Source organism: Miscanthus floridulus, chromosome 9 (assembly GCF_019320115.1).
Source record: "Miscanthus floridulus cultivar M001 chromosome 9, ASM1932011v1, whole genome shotgun sequence".
Taxonomy (NCBI): domain Eukaryota; kingdom Viridiplantae; phylum Streptophyta; class Magnoliopsida; order Poales; family Poaceae; genus Miscanthus; species Miscanthus floridulus.
Window position 1 is genome coordinate 126,116,754 of NC_089588.1, and position 24,559 is coordinate 126,141,312.

Here is a 24,559-nt window from a genome sequence, read left to right on the forward strand (position 1 = left end):
ACACCTATGTCAGCAGAGTTGTGTGCTGAAATGGAGTATCTCAACTTGAGCCTGGTCACTAATGCAATGGAATTGGTAATAGAGCCTACACTGGAACAGGAGATACGCAAAGGTCAATTGGAGGATGAAAAACTTAAAGAGATAGCAGAGAATGTAGTGCTTGGAAAGGCACCCGGATTCAGAATGGATGAGAATGGAACTCTTTGGTTCGGGAAAAGGATATGTGTACCGGAAGTGAAAGCTATCCGTGATGCAATTCTGCAAGAGGCCCATGAGTCTGCTTATTCTATACATCCCGGAAGTACCAAGATGTACTTGGATCTCAAAGAAAAGTATTGGTGGTATGGTTTGAAGAGAGATGTGGCAGAATATGTGGCTTTGTGTGACACTTGTCAAAGAGTGAAAGCTGAGCATCAAAGACCTGCAGGGTTACTACAACCAATGAAGATCCCTGAATGGAAATGGGAAGAAGTTGGCATGGATTTTATTGTAGGATTACCCCGCACTCAAAGAGGTTATGATTCAATATGGGTAATAGTGGATCGACTCACCAAGGTCGCTCACTTTTTACCAGTCAAGACTACATATAATGGTGCAAGATTAGCAGAGTTATACATGGAACGAATAGTGTGCTTACATGGTGTTCCCAAGAAAATTATGTCGGATAGAGGCACCCAATTTACATCGCAATTCTGGCATAAAGTACATAGATCTTTGGGAACTAAGTTGAATTTCAGTTCTGCTTACCACCCGCAAACTGATGGACAGACTGAAAGGATCAACCAGATTTTGGAAGATATGTTGAGAGCCTGTGCACTTCAGTATGGTGATAGTTGGGATAAGAGTCTGCCTTACGCAGAGTTCTCATACAACAACAGTTATCAAAAGAGCCTCAAGATGGCACCTTTCGAGGCGTTGTATGGACGTAAGTGTAGAACACCTTTGTTCTGGAATCAGACTGGAGAAACCCAAGTGTTTGGTCCCGATGTCCTTAGAGACGCGGAAGAACAAGTGAGAATGATTAGAGACAATTTGAGAGTAGCTCAGTCTCGACAGAAGAGTTACGCTGATACTCGCAGAAGAGAGCTGACTTTCGAGATTGATGATTATGTGTACCTGAAAGTGTCACCAATGAGAAGTGTGAGAAGATTTAATATGAAGGGAAAGTTAGCACCAAGGTATATAGGACCTTTTAAGATCCTAGAGAGACGTGGAGAAGTAGCTTATCAGTTGGAACTGCCTGAGAGCTTGTCCGGTGTGCACGACGTGTTCCATGTTTCCCAGTTGAAAAAGTGTCTGAGGGTACCAGAAGAACAAATTCCTTTGGAAGAACTTGTTGTCAAGGAAGATCTTACGTATGAGGAGTATCCGATAAAGATCTTGGAAACTGCCGAAAGAGTTACGAGAAGCCGAACAGTAAAGATGTGCAAGGTGCAGTGGAATCGTTACACAGAGGATGAGGCTACTTGGGAAAGAGAAGAGGATCTGAGAAAGACCTATCCCCAACTGTTTGAGTAAGCAATCACCCGAATCTCGAGGACGAGATTCATCTTAAGGGGGGTAGAATTGTAACACCCAAAAATTTGAATTCTTTTTAAAATAGTAAATTTGATTTAAATATGCAATTATATGTGCAATTCAAATTAGGAAGTAATATTCCTTTTATAAAATTAAAAGAAAATGCAAGAATAGAAACATGTTGATGCATTCATGCTATTGCATATTTATTTCTGTGACGGGTGTTTTATTCAAATGCTAAAAGATTCTAAAAACCTTTTGAAAATGAGTTTGAAAATTTTATTTATAAAAAGAAAAAGGGAATTTCCTTCCATTCCTCCCCTTCCTCTCATTCGGCCCATGGCCATTTGTTTTTTTTCTCGAGGCCCAGCACCGCAGCCAGCGCCCCAGCCCACCCTTTCCCGCTCGGCCCAGCCGCGCGCCCCGCGCCGGCCCAGCCGCGCCCAGCCCAGCACCGTAGCCTGCGCCCGCACCAGGCAACCGCCGGCCCAGCCACGAGCGGCCCAGCAACTGCCTTCGCCCCGCGCCCAGCCGCTGACGCCCGGGCCCCGCCTGTCGGCGCCGCCCCCAACCTCCCGCATCCCGCGCCCGCTCCCGGTCAAGGTGGAACCGCCGTTCAGCGCCCTGGCGTCGTGGGCGCGTCCTCCTGTTGCCCTCGGCCTCGTTAAAAGGTAGCCGAGCCCTCTCTCGCGCGCCCCCTGCTGCCCCCGCTCCAATTTCGCCTTGTCCCGGCCGCAACTGCCGCACGAAGGAGCCCCGCCGACCACCGTCCTCGCCGTCCGCGTCGCCGTCGTCTCCGAGCCGTCTCCGCCTCCGATTTTCGCCCGTGGTGAGCTCGCCGTGGTCCCCTCTCTCTCCCCATGCATTTCGTTTCGCGTTTCGTGGCTTTTAGCGCCCTTTCCACAGACGTCCGCGAGCTCCAAGCCGCCGGTCATGGTGTCCGCCGCCCCGGCCTTCCCCTCCGGCCGATTTCTTGGCATGGACGTGTTCGCTCGCTTCCCCTCGTACGCCCGGTGCTTTTGGTTCTTAGAACCGTGGCCCGTAGGCCCCTTACCGCGCGCGCCAGTGAGCTTCACGCCGCCGGCCATGGCATGCCTCGCCGGAGTCACTGTTCCGGCCGGCCGAAACCCCCCAGGCTAATCCGAACCGTCCATCGCGCGATCTACGGCCCGAAATAGAAGATACCCCTTCGGGGGTAAATTTGCTAAAGAGCCCCTGGACTTTTCTAAGTCCTAACCCGCCGTCCTTAGCGTATTTCCCCGAATGCGCAATCCCGTTTAGAAAGCGTAAACTTCACTGTTTAAGTCAAAAGTACGCTTTCAGTATTTACAGAAATGCCATTCGAACTGTTTCGCTTATATAATTGTCGTTTTAACTCCGAATTGATCCATTCAAATCGCGTTAGCTTCGTAATTTCATAAGCTACATGTTGGAGCTACTGTTAGTCAAGTTTGGAACTTTTTAATTTCATGATTAGAATTAATTAAATATAGGGCTATTGGAAAACCCGTTTTAATCATAACTTTCGCATTTTAGCTCCGTTTTTCGTGAACTTCGCGTTGACGTGATCATAGCGAAACATAGATTAGTTTTACAAATGTTTTATTTTGATATCAATACTGTTGGTGTACTGTTCTAATGATAGGAGTGTTTGCTTCGCATGAATGCTTTTGGAATGTTGTATGTTGCCGTGTTGGTCGCGTTCAGACGGTGAGGAAAACGTTGGAGACCAAGAACTCTTCGATGACCAGCAGGACCAGCACGAGTTTGTGAACCAAGGCAAGTATAACATGGGCCTTCCTTGATGTCCTATTTCACTATAAGCAATTACTCATTTGCATGTGTCTAATTTTGATACCCGTAAGGACATCCTAGTGATTGTTATCTTGTTACTTGTCTCCTATGGGTTAAATGCATATGGGTAGATTGCTAGTGCTCTAACTGAACTTGATATACATATTGATGAATGATACTATGGAACAAAGTGAGTAACATGAATTATAACAACTGTTCCATAGGGCGAAAGTGCAAATGACCTTTGTTCATGTTGCTCCCGGCCCTCCATAAGGACTTATCTGTCGGCAAAAGCTGGGACTGACAGTGCAACCGGGAGAGTCATATGGCTCTGACTTTAGCTCAGTAATAGGACCTTTCCTAGCTGGTTAGAGGTTACCTTTTTGGCGCAAATGGGGCTTGCCACTTTGGGTATAGGGCTGCCTCTGTTCCTATGAGTATAGCCGCGATGGATTTGTGCCATAGGAAAGGGGGGTCCCTACATCTGCCTGCCAAGGAAACCTAGCGGCCCTAACTTGTTAGGGAAACCTATGAAATTGCTTCATAGTGTACCCTGCCCGCTCACCTTGGTAGTGACATGGGAGTAATTAACCCGGGCATATGGGGATCACGACTCGCGGTGAATGTGCACCACCTCTGCAGAGGGTAACAAACTGTTATAACAGCCGTGCTCACGGTTACGAGCGGCCCGGAAAACTCACAGAATAACTGGTTAATTGTTGATGATCATTTAAAGTTGTTCAATGATGATATATGGTACACCTGACCCCGATATTTGTTCTTATGGGAATTAAATGGGAGCTTAAGCATAACTTGATAATACTTGAGAATAAAAGTTTGACCTATTAAAAATGCTAACCGCAGTAAACCAGAGTCTATCCTTTTGAGCTTCATAACCCCATGTTAGCTTGCTAAGTACGGAATGTACTTACACTTGTTTATTTTCTTTACTTGGATAAAAATCCCGGATGGGTAACAGATGACAACGGGTATGAGGATTTCCCGGAGGATTATTAGGCTTGTGGTCAACCAGTTGACCTTCCCTGTGATGACGGCCTCGAGAGAGTTCATTCTATTTTATTATTCCGCTCTGATGTATGAGACTATGTTCTATTATAACTCTGATGTATGAGACACTGTGATGATACTATTGTAATTTGTCAGCTTGTGTGTGTGATTGATTCCTGGGCACATACGAGTTTAGTGCATTCAATTTTATCCTTAAAATTGGGTGTGACAGAAAAACAGGTTGAATTGGCCTAGATTATAATAAAATAATGAAAAGCATATCCTCTTTTGGTCTTAAGAGCTATTGGTCCATCGATTCCTTGGTGCGGATGCGTGAGAAGCTCACAAGCAGGCACAAGGGACACAATTTGATTTTTTCGGCAAGAAGCTGGCCATAAGTGAAAACAAACACAGTCATAGCATGGTTCATAGTAATGCGGGTAGAGTGGCATAGGTAGTAGGCTTGAGATGAGTAGCTCATTGGTATTGGTAGTGGCTCCGCAATTTGTTTTTGAAGGCTTGCACCAATAGATGGTGTGATAAGCAACATTGTGATTAATATGGAGATGTATGAGGGCAAAAAAATGAAATCATTGATCCGTAGGGAATTGTAGGTACCAAGATGATTTAAAATTTAAATTTAGAACAGGGTTAAAGAATTGGAAATTTTGTGAGGAACCAGGACATTGACTTTTTGGAGTGCACCAGTTAACTAAAGGCTAGCTTGATCTGGCCTCGCCAGAAATTGCACAACAATGACATAAGAGTGGAATAAAAAGAAAGAGGAGAGGTCTTCAAGTCAAGGAGTTGGTAAACGATATGTATATCGAGTTTGTGCAAATGGTTGTTGTGGTGGGGAAGCATCGAGATAGTACCGTTACAGTCAAACAAATTAACAAATTAAACTGCTCTGAAAGGTGTTTTCAAGTAAAAAAAACTAGTATTATAGGGAGGAAGGTAGCAACCCGAGTCATTTGTGGGGGCAATCTAGCTAGTTTGGTGCTCTCCCCTGCGTATGCATGTGAACTTCCTGTTCCTTCTATCCACATGACCTCCAATGATGTGGATAGCACGAATCAATATATGGTTAATGTCCCTGCCGCTAGCAAGGTGTAAGGTTATTAACTAATAATTAAAGAGCTTATTCACTATTGCCTTTACTTGAATTGGCCTTCAAGCTTATTGAGAACGCAACTATCACAAAATATCAATAGTGAATAAGCTCTTTAAGGACAATTCATGATATTTCCACTATTTCTATTAGAAAATATCTAAAAGGGCCAACTAAATTGTATATTCCAGGAATACATACATGTAATTACCTAAAGCCATCAAAAAAATAATTATCTAGATTTCAATCCATGCATGTCTTTGAAAACCTTTGTAAGAAAACCATGAATTCTTGAGGGCTCTCTTCATAGCATACATGAACTCCTATTTGCATAACCAAATAAGGTGCTACCTAATATAAATAAAAAGAATATAATGTTGCAAGCCTAGACGGTATAGCCTCCCCCCTTTTTTTTGTTTGACAAGCAACGAAATTTTCTAGGTAGTTCTTGTTTGGAGTTTATAAGATCTTAGATTCAGTATTACTGAGTCAATGTAACATACCTGTTTGAAGTTCGGCATCCCTGTATTATTTATGAAGGCAAGATCCAGAGGAGTTCGACCCTGCTTGTTTACCGAATCTAAAGATACTTCATTGTTCCTATACAACGAGCAAAAGATGAGCCAACTTCCGTTCTGTACGGCCATATGAAGGGCAGTATCTCCATTGTGATCCCTCATATTTAGAATTGTCCTGAACTTTGGGTCGGTGCAGACGTACTTCACTATATTATCATGTCCGTTTTCAACAGCAACATGGAGGAAGGTTCGGCCAGCACCGTCGCATGTTGAGTCGCAGTTTGGGCATACGTCCAGTAATTTCTTGATGATATCAAGCCTGCCCATCGTGGCTGCAGCGTGTATGGGCAGTGACCCCTCTGAATCTGCAATGTAACCTGACGACGCATCGTTCTCCAATATGAGTTGTGTCATACCTATGCCTAGCATGCCTGTATAGTGGAGTGGTGTTCTCCCAGATTGATCTTGTTTTGTTGCAAGGCTACTTTTCCAATCAAGGAGCACCTTACATCTCTCTGCAACAAAAGATGACACATGCACTGTTAGTACAATACCATTTTTTTTTCTTTTGATTGGTTTGATTTTAATGGGGCATGGCAATTATAACAAACAAAAGCTAATGTACAAGTCAAACTTGGCAATGTAGACAATAATAAACAAATAATGGTGACCCATGAAGACAGCAAATAGTTTGCATGAATAGGCAGAGGCCATACCCACGTTACAGAAGAGAATGGCAGCATGCAAAGCAGTCTTCCCGGCTGGTCCAGCGTGGGACACTTGGTAGTTGTAGTCCCTGACTGTAAGGGCCCTGACGCTATTATGCGAAGTCGTGGCGGCCAGGTAGAGCGGGGATACGCCGTTGTCATCCAGAACTTGCACCAGCGGAGGGGTGGCCTCGTCGTTCAGTGCAGCATCTACTGCGATGAGCAGGGGCACCATCTCCGTACATCCCGACCTGACCGCCTCATGCAGGCACGTCTCGCCCTTGTGGTTACTGGCCCTCAGGAATTCGGCAAATGGCAGTGTATCTTGCACAACGTTCTCTGGATTCTGTTGCGTTTCACTTGTTTCTTCTGCCTCTCCTCGTACTCCATTCTCAGGAGGCTGCCGTGCTCCCACTGTGTCTGCCTCCCCTGCTCCTCCTGCAGCATTCTCCGGAGGCTGTTGTACACTCTGTACCCTAATTCCAGCCCTCGAGCAGATTTGAATCACCAGGTCTAGATTGCCATGCCTGGCTGCAATATGAAGCACCCCATCCCCTGCAGATGTGACTCCTCGGAGGAGCATGGAACTTAGCCGAGGGATGGCTCGACTTCCAGCGCAGTCCGGAGCTGGGAGTTCTATTATCCACGTGTCTGCCCCCCTTCTTCCTTCTGCTGCGTTCACTGGAGACTGCTCTGCTACCCTTGTATCTGCCTCCCCTCCTCCTCGTGCTTCATCATCCTCAGTAGGCTGCCGTGTTTCTCGTTCTCCACTGGTTGCCACCCCAGGGTCAGTCGCTACTGCATGAAGACAAGCTGTTGTATCTGCAGCTACATTGTTCGGCACCACAACAACAGTGACTGTCCCATTTGCTTCCACTCCTCCGTGTGCTGCATTCTCAGTAGGCTGCTGTGTTTCTGTTGTCTCTGCCTGCACTCCTCCGGCTGCGTTCTGTGGAGGCTGTTGAACTCTCTGTCCGCCATGCCTGGCACCAATACGATCCATTATTCCACAAGTGACTCTTCGGAAGAACATGGGAATTTGCCCCACATTTTCATTTGCCTCCTGGATAGGCTGCGATCCAGCTTGATTGCCTTCTCCACTGCTTGCCACTGCCACCCCATGGTCAGTGGCTGCTGCGTGATGACCAGCTGTTGTATGTGCAGTTACACCGTTCGGCACCACAACAACATCGACTCTCCCGTCTGCAGTAGAACGTGGTGCTATCTCCGAATCAAGAAGATTCTTAAATTCCTCCACATTGTCACGTTTCGCAGCCTGCAGCAACCTACTGTCCATTGGATACATTGCCCACGTCTGACGGTGTTTTCCCGCCATCTTCCTTCCCTCTGCATCGAAATCAATCGAAACAACAATTAGAGATTCCATTCTGGCTTTGGCGCTCCAAGTGAATCCCCCCCCCCACCCCCCCACCCTGTTCTTGAAATCCTAAATTATATATACTACTACTCTGTTGAATGTCGTCTTCCGATAATATTCCAAACTACATAGATCAGACCCCCAAATTTGGGGTGCAAAATATTTTTAAAGTATTGGAGAAATACTTTGGTTTCTAAAAGCTACTGGTGTTTGGATGCAACAAATCTGGTAGTCTCTAAAACCACAATTTTGTCAAAACTGTAGTCTTTTTGGAGTTTTAGAAACTCCACTCGTGACATCTTTTTTGTAAATCATAGTTTTGTGTCTCTTTAACTTATAAAACCATAGTTTTGTGATACTACAGTTTTCGAAAACCGCATCACCCAAACAGGCCCTGAGTAGATACATTACACAAAATTGCACGTATAATATAAGAATTACTCTACGTTTCTATATTTCCAACCAGCAAACACAGAAATTCCTCTTCTAAAAGAACATGCCAGATTGTACGGAAACTAACCAGAAAGGTTACTGATGCACGTGGCAACTCGCGGGGGCAGAGCAGCTTCATTTTCCTTGAAACACATCAGGTATGCCAGGAAATCCTTTCGCAACTCTCGTGATCCCTGGCAACAAGTACATATAATAAACTGAAATAAGTCTTGTTCTATGTCGCCTCTTTGTATTAAGTAAAGCAAGCGATAACATAATGCAGTAATAAAAAGCTGGTCCAATTACATCCAAAATATAGCTAGTCTATCAGCTACAAGCTGGTATTTATAAGAAACATGAGTCAGACTGACACACACAACTATTCAAAAAAGTGTCCTTTCTCGTTACAAAATATTGTATGACTCAACCCAAGTCGCTTCTTCGTCTTTTGGAATCCGTAAGCTGCTTTTGGAACACCGATGGGCATATTAAATTAATATTATTAAATTTAAGTAAGAAAACTACAATTTAATATGGAAACTTAAAATGGAAGAAAAAAGAAAGTAATCCGCAATTATTATGTTCATTCATTTTAAATTGCTTATCTATGCTTCCTCTAGTTTGTTCATATTATGATGCATACTTTTTAATATTTATCATGTTGTGGTAGAGTTCAATTACTTCACATATATATGCTTTTCATCCCGTTTGACATGTGTTTAGTTGAAACTTTAGGCCATGGCTGAATTTTATGTGCTATGTGGTGACTCAAATCCTACTTATAAAATAGAGGTGTGCTACTAGGGCATCTAATTCTACTAGGACCTCTAATTCTACTAGGACTTGATTATAGAATCCTACTAGAAATTAATTCCGTAATGGTAAGACGAAAAAATAAAAAAATAAAAAGGAAGTGTGGAAAAAATGAAGTAGGACTCCAACTTATATGTATAGGGGCCTTGGACGGTACTATATAAACAAGTGGTCGAGGCCATAGCCATCAACCAAATCAATACAAGGGTCTCATCTAAGGCTTCCATGGAGAAATCAGGAGCCCTGAAGAGGATTAGGCTAGAAATGCTATTGCACTAGATTCTTGCATAGCGCAAGAATCAGTGGGTCCTAGAGGGTCAAGTAGGGTTGTGAGAGAGCTACAATCACTTGTACTCTTTTAGAGTTGTGCTAATAAAATTTGCGGTTGGTTTCGACAAAATCCTAATAATCTCTTGTCGTGGTTGCTTAATCATCATCTAGGGTTTTCTACACTATTCGACTATGTCGTTCATAGTATGGTGCAAGCTTATGTCATACTTGCAATATCTTTGCAAAGATCTGTACACCGTGGCGCATATAATTTAGTTCATGTTATTTTCGGGTTTGCCATCAAGAGCCTAAAATCATCACATCTTCACCGTTTTAGCTCCGATTTCTGTGAGTCTCACATCTATGTGTTCGTAGCGATGTTTAGAACAGTTTTACAAGATTTTCAACTTATTTTTCTACTATTGGTGTACTGTTCTAATTAAAGTTATTGTTTGCTTCGTGCATGATTAGTGGCGGAGGCAGGGGCCAGCCGGGGCCATGGCCCCACCCAATGTTTGGTGCAAAACACTAGTACTTCTGTGATGCATATGGCCCAAGCGTCCAAGCCCATGTACTGATGTATGTATATACGTATACGGTACAAACTAGAGAGCCCAACCGTCTGAAGTCTGGCCGTCCAAGGGCCGATCGCGATTCGCGATTCACTATCCTGCCGCCAGACCCGCCCCGCCGCCCGTCCCTAAAGGCACCTCTCCAGTCCGCCAGTCCGCACCACCGTCCGACGTCCCTAGGTCCAGCCGTCCAGGGCTCCAGGCTATCCGTGACTCCGTCTCCGATTCAATCGGCACATCCAGGCAGCACGCAACACGACAGCAGGTAGCCAGTATGTTCTTAAGTTCTTTGTTCTATTCTAATTTTTTATTTCCATCGGTTTAGAGCTAATGCCTAATTGGCTAATTAAACTATTTTTTATATTGATGTACCTACAAATCCTAGATTTTAGAAATTGACAACCATTGCCGAGCTTTGTCGTCGATTTGCTGAAACAAGAAAGTCAGATGACTACTATTTGATCGACGGGTCTGCATTATACAATATTTAGTTGATTTTTTTTAAATAATCATAGTCATGCTGATTTGCTGATAATATTTTTCTTTGGCAGGTTGATTCGGCTTGTGCTAACTCTATCGGTTTCCACAGCAACGACAGAGCATGCCTTTTTTTGCAATGATACGGAATAAGATGGAAGATGGGTTCCTAATATATTGAAATTTATGCTATATTATATGTATTTGATTGTCCGGCCCACGCTATATATAATTCCTGGCTCTGCCACTGTGCATGATTATGTGGATGCTTGTGTGGTGCTATATTGTGATCAAGTATTGACGGTGAGCAATTCGTTGGTGAGCATGAGTAGTACTTTGATGACCAGGACCATATGGAAAACTTTGAGCAAGCCAAGTATAGCAAATGATCATCCTTGTTCTCCTATTCACCTTAATCACCTTTAATCATATGCATGTATCTACCTTGATACCCATAGAAATTTATCCAAGTTATTTGATATACTGATTCCTTGTCACCTTGGGAATAACTTGCATATGGGTAGCTAATGCTAGTGCTCAATTAATTATGATCATGAACTATAACTTGACCAATGGAACACGCAATGAAAAATAAAAGATGCTTTTTAGCAACGTAAGGGTGAGAGCATTTGGCTTATACATGATGCTCTTGTCCTCCCTAAAGACTTATCTGTAAGTGATCACCAAGGACTTATAGTATAACCATGAGTTCTATATGGCCTGGCTTTAGTTCAGTAGAAGGACCTTTTATAGCTTGTTAGTGGTTATCGAAATGCGCAAAAGGGGTTTCGCGAGCTGGGTATAGTGCGGCTTCTGTTCCAATGAGTACTTCTCCGTGAGTGTGCCATTCGAAAGGGGGGCTGTATATCCCCTTGTCATTGAAACCTAGCGGCCACTAACTTGAAACCTTTGAAAGACTTCATAGTGAACCCTACTGGCTTTCCTTGGAAGTGGGTCAAGAGGTTGGCTGCCTCAGACAAAAGGGTAAATCACGGCTCATGGGTAAAGTTGTACAACCTCTAGAGAGTGTAAAACTGTTATAACAACTATGCTCACGGTTACAAGCGGCCTGGATTCCTTATTAAATAATAACAAATGATCCTCGATGTTTTTAAATGTTATTTCATCATTCATGTTATCAGTTTCATGTGATTAATTGGGGCATGGCTCAACTTGCTGCTACTAATGCTAAAATTGACTCATTAAAATGCTAAACATTGTAAGCCTATGTGTCTCAGCGTTTTTGAGCCTCATAAACCCCATGTTATAATTCTTAAGTACGTGATGTACTTATGCTTGTTTCTTTTCACTACTTGGACAAAAATCCCAGATGCATAACAAATTATGGCGGTTATGCTGAGTTTCCTGAGGCTTTCTAGACTTGTGGTTCACCAGTCAACCGTCCCTGTGGCATTTGGAGGCTTCACTTGAAGACTAGAATTTGAGTTTCCGCTACTATGAGAAATATTTGCTTCTATGAATGGATCATTATTCGATATGTAATAAACTCTGTGCTTGATACATTGTAATTTTTCATCTTATGTGTGTGACTGATTCCTGGGCACACATAGGATTCTACATTTGATTTTGTCCCTAAAATCGTGTGTGACAATATTGTACCTTCATGTTTGCCTTGAGATGACGAGTGCGATTCATTGTACTATTTGTCGCAACATGGGGCTAGCATTCATGATCATTCATATGCATAAATATGCATATGGTATGGAGATAAGGCTGGTCACTGGTATCACAGTATGACTAGTACTAGTACATAGAGTTGTATAAGAGGTTGGCACCATTTGACATGAAACTCTCAATGGAGTTGCTTCATAGCATGCATACATCATTTGTTTGGAGAGTATGAACATTTGGAGAATTTGGTACACTGGTACCGTGTTAAATGGTGGGAAATTTCAATATAATGGAGATGTGGATTTCAATTGGTCATTTATTTTCTTATCATTGCAGATCCACTATGGTCTAAAATTTAATAACTCGACATATGTGAGATATTTATGTGTCCGTAGCTGTTGGTTGTTGAGTTTTGTCTCACCCCTTTAATTCTTTCATATGTGTTTATTTGTTTTGTCAAACATGATGGTCATGGTAATTAGATGCATGTGCGCATGCATCACTAGGGCCACCACCAGAATTGTAGTTTGTTTCATGCTTTACTAGTTCAGTTTAGAAGTGTGGCATTCTGATTAAGTTCTATTAATGTTGGTGATGTTAGTCTTGTTTTTATGCCAAACGGGATGTTATAAGGATGTGGTGTGCCAAGCAGAGTTTATATTTTATTAATCTCATTGTGCCATCATGCAGAGTTTATATTTTATTTATCTATATTGCTGTTGGTGTTTTTTTTTCTCATGCTCTTGCGTAATGTATGTTTGGTTCTTCATGCGATTTACAAATGAGTTGCTGCCAAAATTTCTAGTTTTCCATAATAATAGGCTTGTAGGAGGAAACTGGTTTTGCACAGGGCCTCCCTATTTTTTTTGAATTTTCTTTGGAGTAAGTAGTAGTTATATGGCTTAAACAATACTCCCTAGCTTGTACACTGTAATTCAATTTGTGTGTTTTCTTGAATCAAAAAAATCTTTTGGGTGTTTTCCAAAGTCAAACATTTTAACATTTACGAAGTTTGTACAAAAAACCACCAACATCTTGAACATCAAATTTGTTTCAATATATTCCTTATGCATTATTTTGATAGGGATTTTATTTAAGCCTTTAGAGATCAATATATTTTTATAAAAAAGTGATCACAATTAAAGAAGTTTTACTTAGGCTAAAACCAATAAACTATAATTCGGAGCAGAAGGGGGGGGCCGGGTAATATCCTGTTGGGGTTAGCGTTTGTTAATCCATCCTAGACCTAACTTAAAGCTCCACCATCGATCTGGAGTAGGGTGGCATAGCCTTAATTGACCAATTGTACCATCATATTAATTAAGAGTGCAGTCTTGAACCTAACTTCCTTAATTTAATAAAATACAAAAGATGAGTTTTGAATAAAATGTACTATAGGCACAAAGACTCTTAGCTTAACATGCAGATAAAAACTTTTAGCAAATAATAAAATAAAATTTCGAGGTAAAATTTTACATTCATCATGTTACAAGATACAGATTGCGACTATAGACAACACATTTCATGAGAAGTTTCAACTAAATATTTGTTTAGGACATTAGAAGGGCAATTATGAGGGAGAAAGTATATGGATATTGATGCAAAAATGATATACAGCAGTTTATATGTCTATTGCAACCAGTGAGATAGAGAATATAAAGTATCTATATGAGTACTGAATTAGAAAATCAAAAAAGAGATAGAGCAAAGGTAAAAAAAATAGTTATGTGTACTAAACATGAATTACTAATATTTTCATCTCCTAGTAATATAGTATTCTCCTATCCAAGGGCACTCGTTGATGGGCTAGTTTATTATAAATTGAAGCAATCCATTTGAATATCTTCTCGAAAAACAATTGGTCAGGTAGTGTATCATATGCATTCAAAGATTATCGTATAAAATATATGTAAAATGGCGAGGAATAGAAAACAAATGAAACTAAATCAATATATTTGTTCTTGTTCTTACTTATCTTAGGTTAATATTGTGTATTGTTTTTAGAATTGTAGATCTAATTATTCATAATTTGATTTGGCGCAATTTTTCTTTGACATTTTCAATTTTTGGGGGCACTTATGACCATTGCATTATGATGAGAAAAAGCATAGTAGAAACATCCATCAAGATAATCGGAACCAAAGGTGAATGGGATTGAAACCAACATTTCAGGGACAATGATTAGCAGTTCAAAGTTGTTAATATTAGGATATCTTTGCATCATTTAAATATTGAATACTAGTAAAAAACTACTGATATTAGGATAAACTTTAAGTTTGATCGATTTGTGTCCCTAGTATTACTGATATTTAAATATTGAATATATGGAGGGAACTTACTTCAGGAAATGACTGAGCAAGTTGATGGCCATCCCACAAGCGCATGAAATTGAATACGAAGAAGCCACAATCATTTCTGCATATGGACATGAAAGAAAAACTAGTCAATCACATGCTAACCTCACATCTTTCTCTTGCAAGATATACATTCTTGATGTGGCAGCCCTAGAAGTGATGGAACTAGAGACTCCAAGCACTGTTATGTGGGATGGTTTCTTTTTCTATCATATGTTTCGAGAGTACACTCTTGCGTGCCTAGGGTTAAGACAAATTATTGCCATGAAACTATGGGATTTAGTACCCTTCAAGGTCGTAAAAATCACCCCTCCCTCAGTCTACTAAGGTGGTTCATTGGATCTACATTACTAGATGACATTTTCTTCCCCCTCCAAATATAAAAATGGTTTCTCTTTAGGCCTTCAGCACAAGATATATAGCCCGATGCTCCTTGCCCAACTAGCCTCTTTCAATTTTCATCACTCCCGTTGCTGGATCTACATTGATCGCCCTAACCTATGTTACTTCCCCAAAATCTGCAGCACCCACTAAACATCATTTACTACTAGTTGTTCCATGACTCAGTAATCCCTAGGAATAATGACACAGGTAGGGATGGCAACGAGTTAGGATATAGAGGTTCCCTACGCAGCATGAGGAAGTATGCATTGGCCCCTATAGTGTTGTGGGTCCTAGGACCAGGAAAGCCTAGGGTTGGTGTGTGCTTCGAATCCCTCTCTCCTGCTTCCATACATGAGGACACAAAGTGGATTGCCAAGCCAACATAAGGCCTTGTTTGGATGCGCAGGTATTAATCTCAATCCACATGTGTCAAATTGGATTGTTGTTGAATTAAACTAAGTTACATTCCAATCCACTCCAACACATGTTGATTAACGTGGATACACATGCATCCAAATAATTAGGCCTAAGGAACCCTTAATTATTTTGTATACAAAGATACACTCACCACTCTTCCAATCTAAGTGATCCCATTCAGTGTCAGTGTATCACCGACCCTAATCCAATTGCTCTGCTCTAGACCTAGGACCCTTGGGGTTCGAGTCCTACGATACGTTCTGGGGACCCATCAGGTTTAGGGCTGGATATAGACTTCCACTACAAGGGATTGATTATCATTATGCATGTGTTTTATATCCCATATTCTCTCAATGATCACATGAAATCAGCATCTCTAACATTGATATACTGTGAAATATAGTTTGTGTTGTGTGTCCTATTTAGTATTCGCTTGTGACCGGGGCAAGTCTGAATATCGGCATATTAGTTGTAGCATTTCAGCATGGACTAAGTATTGCATTTTGGCAACCGATACCAAGGGATAAATTATCATCTATGGTAGTTTGCCCTCCCTTGCTCATATTTTACATACCGCATTAAACTTTTACATTTGTGCTTGATTGTTGTGACATTTTTATTCCTAGTTTAGCATAGGCTAGTTGTTACAGTTAGCTATATGTTGCTAACCTCCTTTGGGTTGGTTAAGTAAAGAGCACTGGAAAAACAACATTTCCACATCTAGATAGCTAGTTTGTTGTTTTTCTTGTAGCATAATTTGAGCAAGCCACAGGTTAAATCTTAGAAGTTCCAATTCACATCCTCTCTCTCGGGTCTCGATCTCCTACCGGTCCGTTACAGGTGTGCAGGCTCTCCATCTAGCCCGACCTATCCCTTTGTCATTCCTAGGTATAGGTGAACTATGCTGGACTAGTCCAACATTGGTAGTGAGAATAGTATTTGAGGTTTAGAAAGGTACACTCGGTGGTGTTTGGGTCAACAACTTTTATAAAAAGGAACTAGCCAGCCACAATGTTTTCCAAGTAGTAAGCACGGGTCGTGTAGGCCCAAGGCTTGGTGGATCGAGTGTGTGTGTGATGGGCTGGTCATCAGTGTCGAGTGCTGACAGACACCAATGTGTGACAGATGGGAAATTGTTGGATCAATCCAACATTGATTGAGTTGGAGAATTGATCTAACTATAATTTATCACATTGTGCCCAGAAACACAGCTTTTGAACCCATCGATATTATGAACACGAAAAGTTAAGCGCTTGAAATATAGGAGATGTGTGTCTATGTTAACAGGCTTATAAACAAAGTTCAGGATGTTATGTGTTACTTAAATGTTTTGTTTTATAGAACTTCAACTTCGAGATCCATGCATGCACATAGAGCTATGTTGTAATATAAATTAAAATTTTTAAGCATCTTATTTAAAAGAAAATAAGAATAAAACAAATCAATTAAGACCTAAATTTGGCCGCAGCGCTCAAGCTCTCAAGAATTTCTAGAGCAATGGATGACCAGCTCTGAAAGGTTTTGGAGCAGAGCTCGAACTGCCAAACACACCCTGAGTCAATAACTGGATCAGGCAGGAAAACTCAGGTCAAGAGAAGAAGTAGCAGCCACAGTTTGTTTACCTGTTTTGGTGCCTAGGCACCATTGGAAATTGACACTTCCAGCTGCAGATATCGTTTTGGGATCCATCGGACAGGGTAGCCAAGGTTTGATTAAGAACACCAGATATTTTGCGCCTAATTTCACCATGACGCACCTCTGGATGGGGATGAGGGCTAGAGTCAAGAATACTGAGCTTCCGATCGCACATGTTGAAAGCATACAAACTCCAATCCCCATCATGCACCACTGGGATCAACACCTGGGAAATAAATATACCATAACAATAACTGTAAGAATATATAGGTAACCAGCCTGTGATAATTCACAGGAGTACAATGTGCTGGAACAGTAACAATTGATAATTGGATATATAGTAATTAAATCATTGTACATATATAGAAGTACCTCTGACGATTATATTACATTTGGTGGCTCTGTATCCTGTGAACATTTGTTAATTTATATAATAGATAAATATCAAGTTATGAGTACTTCCATCAACCGTTGTGATCGAAAACCATACAAGGTTTCTAATTAGGAACTAGTTCAACAACTTTGCCACAGCATTTCAACCATTTTCAACATTTCTTAATAAACATTGTTGTCCCATTTTTTTTTCCGAACCTAGTACATAACTTTGGAAATCTCTGAGAAAATAAATTATGGACTTGCTAATAACTACCAGTTAAGAACCTAGTGATATGTTTCAGCTACGGTGGACTAGTAGATAATTTCCTTACCAAATGTGCTCCAAAAACATCACAAGCAAACCGAGAGGTAGTTAACTCAGTTGAATCCATCTGCATTTTATATACAAGTAAACACAGTAAGAACATGACTGACCATTGTAGGGCTATCTACGGTATTCTGGCTATCTCTACAAATAAATAACAGCCCTTGAATTTTAAAACAACTGAAATTGTAAATAATAATAAACCAAATAAAGGAGAAAATAACCCGCTATTTTGTTCTGTCCCTCGCCCTGACATGTTTCCATCTGTTTTCTTTATTATTAATTCGAAGGTGCCCAACGTTTAGGCCAATCTACCCACAGCCTATACACATCGCTTGTCGTGAATTAAACTAGCATCCACCACTCACACATTCTGATCTCACATGGCCTTTCTCACCGCCCAGCACTGGTTACTTGCAGTCATTGGTTTGTCGCGTGTAGTTCCAGGTTAGTTTGTTAGATACAAAATGTTGCACCTGATAGGATGAAGGTATGCTTGTTTTTAAGGTGAAATCACGTTAGTTAATTAATTTATCAAGTAAAAAGTTGTTACATAAAAAATAGGGTTAAAAGATGAAGTCAGTTAGTTTATCACGTGGAGACCAGACCTAGACCAGATTTGGGGATCAACTTTAGCACCTTACAATGTAAAAAAAAAGAAAGAGTTTAACATGCCTACAAAAGTCTAACATGTGTACATGTGTGATAATGTCACGCACCTCATAAGTTCCACCGCCTGTAAGTCAGATCCAATATGACAAATATAGAAGTTAGATCCACATAAAGATATTTTCTCTGCTTTCCTGATTAAATATATATCTTTTCTATTACCATCTACAACGATGATTTGAAGTTATTTCGTAGCGCCGTAGCAAATGCCACCATGGTATCAGCCCGTGGACCATGGATGTGGGAATGGCCTTGGGATATGGATTGATGAAGAAGGTGTGTAGCACAAGGATTTGCTTTCAGTCCGTACTAAAATGCTTTAGTTGCATTGATATTTCCAGAATATTAGATTGTGTTCCATGGTCTTACCTAGAGATGTAAGTGGGAATCTACCCGCAAATGGTAGCGGTCAGTGTCTTAGTTCTTTAGCATTCTCCTGATTGGTGCAAGTTTGTGAATAAATATCATTCCATGCTACTCACCAGTTTCGGTGGTCAGTTTTTTTTCCCTTGCTTTAGAATTAGTACAATTCAAATGATTCGTAGACAAGGAGGTTGTTGATCTAGTGGCGACCCAGAAAAATTGCATTAAGCTCTATGATTGTTTATGCTTACCTCAAGTTCCTAAAATATGACAAAGCCCAACGACCACTGCAGTTCAGTGATCTTTGCATTCTGAATCTTGAAATTCTGGGACCAGTCCTCACGCATTCGATGGTCGTGGTCTCAGAAAAAAAGATGCCTAGAGACCCTAGGCAGGTTACAGGTTCAAGTCCCACAAAATGCTGGAACTCCCTTTGGAGTCGCAATGTGGTCTTAGGCCAATAGATTATCACTAGCACAAAAATGATTTTAGCAGATAGGAGATTTTATTTTTCAGGGGCGGCACCTTTCTCTGTCTGTCTCTGTAAATGATTCAACAGATCAGATGCCCAGAAAATAAGGGCCACTTAAGGGCCTGTTTGGATTGGAGTTTTTCCATAGGAATTTCAAAGGAATGAGATACCTTCATTTTGCTTACGTCACCCTGTGTTTGGAATGGAGGAATCTGTCATCCCTTTCCTCTGGGATGGCTTCCTTTCCTATGCAAAGTAGAGGAAATAAAACATCCACCTCGATCCGTTGGAAAATTTCCTACGCGTGAAGGATGGACTTACGACCATGCTAATAGCACTTGAGGAGCCTCATTAGCAGTACCTTGTTTGCTTGCATCTTCTTCCCCAATCGCATCCGGAGCCAACGGCAGACCGCTGCACGCCAGCAGCTCCTTCCCGCGCTTGGCTGGATGCCCGACCACATTATCTCCCCGCGCTGGTTGTACAGCGTCAGTGCCGCCGCCGCTCACGGACAAGCCAGGAGGAGCAGTGGCCACGGCCACGGCTTGCAAACAGCAGCAGTCACTCACGCGTAAGAGGCTCAAGGGAAGAGAGATGCAAGAAAGGAGCAGCAATCATGGAGAAGTAAAAGGACTTGCCGTTGGCTTGCTGCCATCTCATTCTCATCTCTGAGACACGAGGATAAGAAATGAGGCATTAAAAAAAGACAAGAAATGAGTGGATGAGAGCAAACGAAACGACAACTGGCATGTGGGTCCACTCCATATGTTGAACCTACTTGGTTTGATCTCTACTAACCTCTAATTATAAGAAAGAATACTATGCATTAGTCTAAGCACTTAGATTTATTTCTAGCTCCCTCAAATTCTTGAGATATTTCAATTCCTGTGTTCCAAACACAACTCTTATGAAATTTCTGTGTTTTCCAATCCTCTGTTTTACCCATTCAATTAATTCTTGTGTTTTCTTGTTCCTTTGTTTTTTCCCGTCTCTATGGCCCTGTTCGCTGAGAGGAATTTGGAGGAATCTGGATGAATCTAGAGGAATTTGTGAGAGAGTGAACAGTGAAAACCAGCCAAACTGCCCCTATGTTTTGTATTCCTCCATTCCAAACAGACTCTAAATGGGCCACCTTTGTCAATAGCTTAGAGGTGGCTCATTTAAGAGTCCCAAATCAATTTTCAGAGGTGGGCCACTTATACGATCAGCCCACAAAAAGACAAAGGCTCATAAAAGAACCTAACCAGTCCATCCCCGGAGTCTACCCAACCTCCTGCCTTCTTCTCCCTCAACCTGACGGCGCGGATACCCATCTCTCTCTCCCTTACATTCGTAGTGTGGATGCTCATCTCTCTCTCCCTCACCTTCATGGCACCGCCCATCGCTCTCACTCGCCACCGCCATCTAACCTTGCTTACTGCCACCCCCAACCCTGCATGACGCCATGCCCACAATAGTCGCGGCAAGTTCGGTGACTGTGCATGGGTCTCCTTGTGTACGGAGGGGCAGATGTCTTGTCTATGCATGTATACGTACGGTCTAGATACTTTGACATTGCAGGTTCAGCGGGTGTCCTCTCTACTCGCGCTGTCCCTCTCAACCTCTCACTGCAGATCCACGCGGTTCTCTCTCAATCTCTCTCACTCTTGCAAATCCACCTAGACCACGGTGGCGGCGACTGTGCAAATCTGGCGGTGGGGTGTAGTCAAGGCGGTAGGCAAGACCGGTGGATAGATCCTGCTCCATCTCTATTCCTCCTCTACTCTCTCTATCTCTCAACCTCTCTCTTGCAGATCCATGTCAGCGTGGTGGCACGCTGCAGGTCCAACAACGGGGTGTGGTTGAGAATGGCGGTGTCATCGAGGCGGATTGCAAGGACGATGAGCATGGTGTGGAGGCGAATGGATGAGAATGGCGTGAATCTGAAGCTCCGTGACGAGAATTTTGTTTTTTTGTTTTTTAATAGATTAACAGAGGCTGGTGACATAAGAAACCCGCCTCTAGTGTTCCTATTTTTGGAGGCAGGCATCTCAAGGTGTCCGCATCTGTTGTTTCAATTTTCAGAGGTTGACAGAGTACACTACCTCTGTACTTTGAATTAACATTGATGTTGCGTCCCACCTCTGAAAACACTTCATGTGGTCAGCGCATTTTGTTTGGTGCACAAAATAATTCCTATTTTATTAGACAACCCTTTACCGTGGTCAGCGATAATCAGCCTGTTCGGTTGGCTGGTTCGTATCGTTGATGGTTCGTGAAGAAGTACTACTGGCTGGTTTATGTGAGAGAAAAATACTGTTCCGGCTGGAAATTTACGATCGTTTACGACAAGCCAAGCCCAAACAAACAGGCTGAATACTAAGAGCAACTGTAGTAGGACCCCTATTCAATCTTCTAACCTACTTTTGAATGGCCATAGGTTAAAAGCTCTTTCCAGGAGGCCCACTACTCTGGTGCTCAAATGTAGGAGGCCTTCAAATCCACCCGTCAAACCCTCAGTCCTTTAGAGTATGTAGGGAGCCTCTACTTTTCTATTGCTAATTTATACATTTTAGTTTATGTAAGTTTGTATTTTAGCTAATTTATACATTTTAGCCCAAATATTTGACATATCTATATATTGATAGTATAATGGTAAGCACTCTATTTTTATAATAAATTAAGTAGTACTACTGCAAATATGATTTTAAGTGGGTAAGTTTGTGCAGACCAAAGGTGGCTATGACCTACATGTTCTTTGAGGTTCCTGAGTAAAGATGTGATTATAAGGCTTTAATACAAATATATCCTTTTGAGGTTAGCTCCACTAACCCATCTTAAATCTCACTTCAAGCGTTACCACTAGTTTTAATCAACATGATGTTGCTGAAATGACCGTTTATACTATCATACTACTTAATGAAGTAGTTAACAGAAAGTTAATAAAATATATAATAAGACTAAGTGTTTTCACTAATATAAGATCAAAATTTGGAAAGAAAATTCTAGATTCATGACATCCTCATATGACATTGGTAGAAAAAAACAACCACCATAACTAAAGCTAAGATTTCCACTTAATGCATATTAAAGATTCGTGAAAAGAGAAAAATTATAGATATATAAAAAAGGTATATACCAATGACTGATAAGTTTTGAACGAATTTTTTACTATTTTGTAGTTGTTAAACATAAGCATCTCATGCTTATGTCTTCTATGATTCTAGCTTATGCTAGAGCACGAGTTGATGGACTAGTTAATATGATTCCAAGTCTCCAACCAAACCTCCATGTCAGTTCTTGTGGGACATGAAAACTGATAAATCCTAGAAATTTCTCAAAAATTAAAAATCAGAAAGAACATATCGTATGTTCTTGGATTGGTACTTGTACTTCTAGGAAAGTATTGTTCCCCTTTATTCGAAACCTAGATTAGTTAAATCCAAATTTTTTGTTGAATTATTCAATGATACGTAAAAATTGGACGAATCCCTGGACCGAATGATGCCTCAAATTCTCTAAATATATGCGGTTGAGTCCTGCTAGCTGCAATGCCCGCCAGTAGTCACCGCAGAAAGGCTTTTACATGAGTCGACAAGTACTCACCATACAAACTTGATATACGTGCCTCCAGCCCATGCACTTTGTGTCCCGAAAATTGTCGGCATCCTCCGCCACCAGGTTCCTGACAGCTAAGTTGAAGCAGTCCACACCCAGGGGACTCCCTAGTGTCACCGAGTCTTGGATTTCTCGAAGCTTCAAGCAGGCGCGTTCAAACGGGAGATTACACAACACCCACAGCTCTCTACAAAGAGATTACTTATTAAGACTTATTTTATTTTATAAAACAAAAACACGATGATATATGTACTGCTCAAGTACTAATGCCTTACTTCCGTGATGATTCCGCAGCAGGGTCATTAGCTGTATCCGTGGTCAACTGATACAAATCCTCCACTAAACTGAAATTGTTTGGCCTAAGGTACGGCAGGTGCCTGTGCCAGTGCTTCGCCGAAAACGGCGACTCCAAATCCTTATTTGGTCTTGTGTAGCTCCAAGTCGTAGCCATAGAAGCTGCACCACCTGCAATGCCAATGTAATCGAGAATGAACTTGGGAAATCAGAGTTAAAACTATACCTTCTTTCTTCCAAGCCAAGTGAAGGTCTAAAAAATACAGGCATAGTCTGTGTGTGTGTGAAGTAGTATGTATGTTCCTTGCAAAAGAGGAAAATTTATGTATGTCGGGAACTGAGCATATCTCATCGGAATTTGGTTATTTTTTCCTATTATTTTGGCTGTTTCTCGAACTTACCCACCTAGTACTATTGAAAAAAATGAAATATCCCTGTCCGTAGATAAGTCATTTTACGGTTATTCATCAATCGACAGGGAATGTAGCATTAGTCTGTCAGTTTTCAGCAAAACAACAAACAAATTACAGAGAAGCGACCTGAAAACATTGCCCTGTTCCTGCAAAATAAAAAACAAACCCGGAACTGAACATACCTGATGTCTTTACGAAACGGGTCTATTTATTTCTTGTCGATTTCCGCATGACACAAGAATTGGGGCTAAATGTCAAGCTGGCCCTTGTGCACCCTGTGCTAGTAGGATGCTTATAGCTCAGTCCAAAAACCCACACCATGCTCAAAAAAGAACCATAATAAAGCTCGCATCGGCATCCTCCCCTGCGACGGCGACCCCACCATCCCCTGGTGCCACCCCAATCACCCGTGCCACCATTGTCCCCATTCTCCAGCCACCACCCCAATCTTAACTGTGACACTAGAGTTCGGCATATGATACCAAATCTGTTAATTATTCCATGCATTGAACCTATGATATGGGACTCAGATTATATGCAGTTATGCACAGTTTCCTAGTGTAGATTCATCAAGACCAAACTCTGTATCCATCAACCAGCGACGAAGCCAGGAATCGACGAAGCCAGGGCTGGCTTCCTCTTCTTCTTCCTCCAGCCCCTTCTTGCCTTCTTCTTCCTCCTCATGGCGATAGCCCGGGCTAAGCCCGGGCTCCATGTAAATCATGGCCGTAGGGGGGTGCTGGAGCACGGGTAGCCCCCCCGCTAGCTTCGTCGCTGCCATCAACAATAACTTTGTACTACATACCATTAGTGAGTAGTCCCATGGAACCAAATAGGCCCTAAGTTTTTTCCTTACCCCTCATTGTCCTGTTCGCTTGGCTGATAAGCCATGACTGAAAGTACTGTTGACTGATTTATGATGAGAGAAAAATATTGTTCGTTGGCTGAAAAGTACGACTTATAAGCCACGTGCTGGCTGATACTAGCGGCATAACTGCATAGCAGGATGCTACTGTAGCTTAGTATATGTG

The 24,559-nt window shown here is 41.7% G+C and overlaps 1 protein-coding gene across 1 annotated transcript in view; it reads right to left on the reverse strand.

Moving 5' to 3' along the window:
• Positions 1-24,559, reverse strand: part of LOC136480862 (uncharacterized) — a 37,839-nt gene that overhangs the window by 12,072 nt on the left and 1,208 nt on the right. Inside the window, exons 3-10 of the mRNA XM_066478297.1 lie at positions 23,097-23,286; positions 22,810-23,008; positions 17,728-17,787; positions 17,008-17,246; positions 14,570-14,645; positions 8,555-8,660; positions 6,666-8,003; positions 5,935-6,464 (exon numbers count right to left, since the gene is read on the reverse strand). Of these exons, the coding sequence (XP_066334394.1) occupies positions 5,935-6,464; positions 6,666-8,003; positions 8,555-8,660; positions 14,570-14,645; positions 17,008-17,246; positions 17,728-17,787; positions 22,810-23,008; positions 23,097-23,272 (2,724 nt within the window). The 5' untranslated portion in view covers positions 23,273-23,286. The remainder of the gene's footprint in view (positions 1-5,934; positions 6,465-6,665; positions 8,004-8,554; positions 8,661-14,569; positions 14,646-17,007; positions 17,247-17,727; positions 17,788-22,809; positions 23,009-23,096; positions 23,287-24,559) is intronic.